At 50.9% G+C, this 2277-nt stretch overlaps 1 protein-coding gene across 1 annotated transcript; it reads right to left on the bottom strand.

Annotated features, from left to right (window-relative positions):
• Positions 1–201: 201 nt before the first annotated feature.
• LOC109757636 (protein RALF-like 33) lies at positions 202–997 on the bottom strand. Its single transcript, XM_020316459.4, has one exon. It carries the CDS (start codon positions 805–807, stop codon positions 439–441), a length of 369 nt encoding a protein of 122 aa, XP_020172048.1. The 5' UTR covers positions 808–997; the 3' UTR covers positions 202–438.
• Positions 998–2277: the final 1280 nt, after the last annotated feature.

The raw sequence follows: 2277 nt of genomic DNA, 5'->3' as shown, positions 1-2277 counted from the left end.
ACTTCATCTCTAGAGACGAAAATTGCGGATGGTTCCACGCTCTAGATCCACCTGAACGCCACAAGGAAAGCTCGTAGTAGAAATTATTTTTCTCCCGACACCAATCATTTAACAATAGCAAAGCATTCTCTTGATACAGACAAGAAAGCAGCTCAAGTTCATCATCTTACTCCAAGAAGATGAAGCGAAGAGGATTCAGTCTTGAAAGAATAACAAATATCTCTTCATATTAAGGCACAAATCTCTCTTATACTTTACAACAACGACGGCAACAAATGTCCCAATAGGCCAATACAGCAGCGGCAACAACCAAAGAAATTTAACTAATAAATAGTAGCAGTAGTAGTATACTAGTGGCACCGCTTAAAGAACAGCACGAGAAGCAGCTTATTTTTTAACCGAGAGGACGTGATCTCTGGGCGCGGATGTCCCCGTGGCTTAGCCGCGGCAGCGGGTGATGCGTGAGCAGCCGCGGTGGTAGGGGTTGGCCTGGGCGCCGGGGCGGCAGTTGTAGTAGCTGGCGCCGCGGCGGTTGCAGGGGACGGTGCCCCTGCGCAGCGCGCCGTAGCTGATGTAGCCGCGCCCCTGCAGCACGCGGCGATGCGCCTCGGCCGACGCGGACCCGAGCTCCCCCTCCGCGTCCTCCCCGCCGCACTCGGCCACGGTGCCCCTGCACTCCCCGCGGCCGGCGCCGCCGGAGAGGAGGCCCAGCTGCAGGTGGTCCCCGCCGGCGATGGACGAGGCGGAGGCGGACAGCGCGACGGCGAGCACGAGGAGGAGCAGCACGAGGCTCCTAACGCCGGCCATGGCGCGGCGCGGAGTGTGCGGCGGCGAGGTGCGGCTGGAGGGAATGAATGCGCGTGGGGGAGGGGAGCGCACAGCGAAGCCTTAGCTGGCGCGGTGTGACGAGAGGAGGGGAGAGGAGAGGAGGAGGTGGACGAGAGGGATAAAGTGAGGCTGGGAAGCGGCGGGGGTGGGACTGGTGAAATAGAAAGGGGTCCCAACCCCCGAGCCAAATAATAAAGACGCGGAGCGGAGCGGAGGAGAACGGTAGCGCGGCGCGATGCGGCCGCGTTGCGACTGGATTCGGCGCGGTGCGGTGCGCAACAACTGGACACAACTCATGTGACGAGGAGGAGGAGGCGTGTAGCCAGAGGCAATGGCCATGTGCAGCCAGGCAATGGACGATGAGATGAACCGCGTGGTCGTAACAGCGGCATAATATGTCATAGGCGCACCAGCTTGCTGCCTGATTAAACCCAACTATAATGGGACGAGAGTTGTGGGAACATGGAGGATCGTGGGACGGTGGCAGCTTTTCAGGTGGCCTTTCCTGTGGAGTTTGGCCACCGTCTGTTGGCTTGCTAAATTTGTAAAGTTACCACGAGATGATGGTGCCCTTTTATGATATTATTATTGAGCGAATTTTAAGGGTAGACACTAGACAGTGTATTGGAAAGGAGAGGGATGTTTGCGTTATGGTAAAATTTCGTTTAAAATTGTACTGATAATAGCCTTCGCTGCAAAATCTGCCCCTGTTCGGCGGACTTACAAAGTTGTACTATACGTGCAACTCTCGCGTCCCTTCCCTTGCATAGCACGCAGTTATCCAGACATCCAAGCCCTTTGTCACCGACCCTCTTTCCCTTACAAGGGCAGCAACTCTTTGCAATGCTAGTACGTGGTTTTGGCATACCAACAATTCAACATACTACGTGCTTACATTTTTGTCTTCTGTTGATCTATAGTTTTCCCTCTACGTGCTAACCTCGACAGCACTCATGCATTTCAGATTGAATATGAGGCCGGTCATCCTTTGGCCATTCTTTCTTAATTTCTCATAGTATGCTCTTTTTCCTACGAATTTCTTGATTTTTTTAGTTTTGATTGCACATGGTCAACTTGCCGATGGATAATCGTCTTAGTACTTTTCAGAAGCCATATATGAATTAAATACTCGATGAAGTTTTCTTCTTTTTAAAAAGGAATGGCACTTTCGGGACCTCCTTGGTACAAAGAAAATTCATGAGATAATTGTAGGATTCTATCTTTTAAGAATTTTTTCTATGTCATGTTTTTTTATTCTTTTGAAAAGAAGGTTGAAACCACACGGTTCTGCAGCTAATGATGCACACAACCAACTTTACTAAATTATATATTCAACAGAGTCCGGCAAAACAAATACACGGATCAATCCAAAACCACCTTCCTAGCGATCTCTGTCGGTACACCTATAAGTTTGATGATGTGCCCTAACCTTGTGCCAAGGATATCATC

Source organism: Aegilops tauschii, chromosome 5 (genome assembly GCF_002575655.3).
Source record: "Aegilops tauschii subsp. strangulata cultivar AL8/78 chromosome 5, Aet v6.0, whole genome shotgun sequence".
NCBI classification, from domain to species: Eukaryota; Viridiplantae; Streptophyta; class Magnoliopsida; order Poales; family Poaceae; genus Aegilops; species Aegilops tauschii.
Note: the sequence above shows the minus strand (reverse complement) of the source record. Positions and strands in the feature narration are given on the sequence as shown.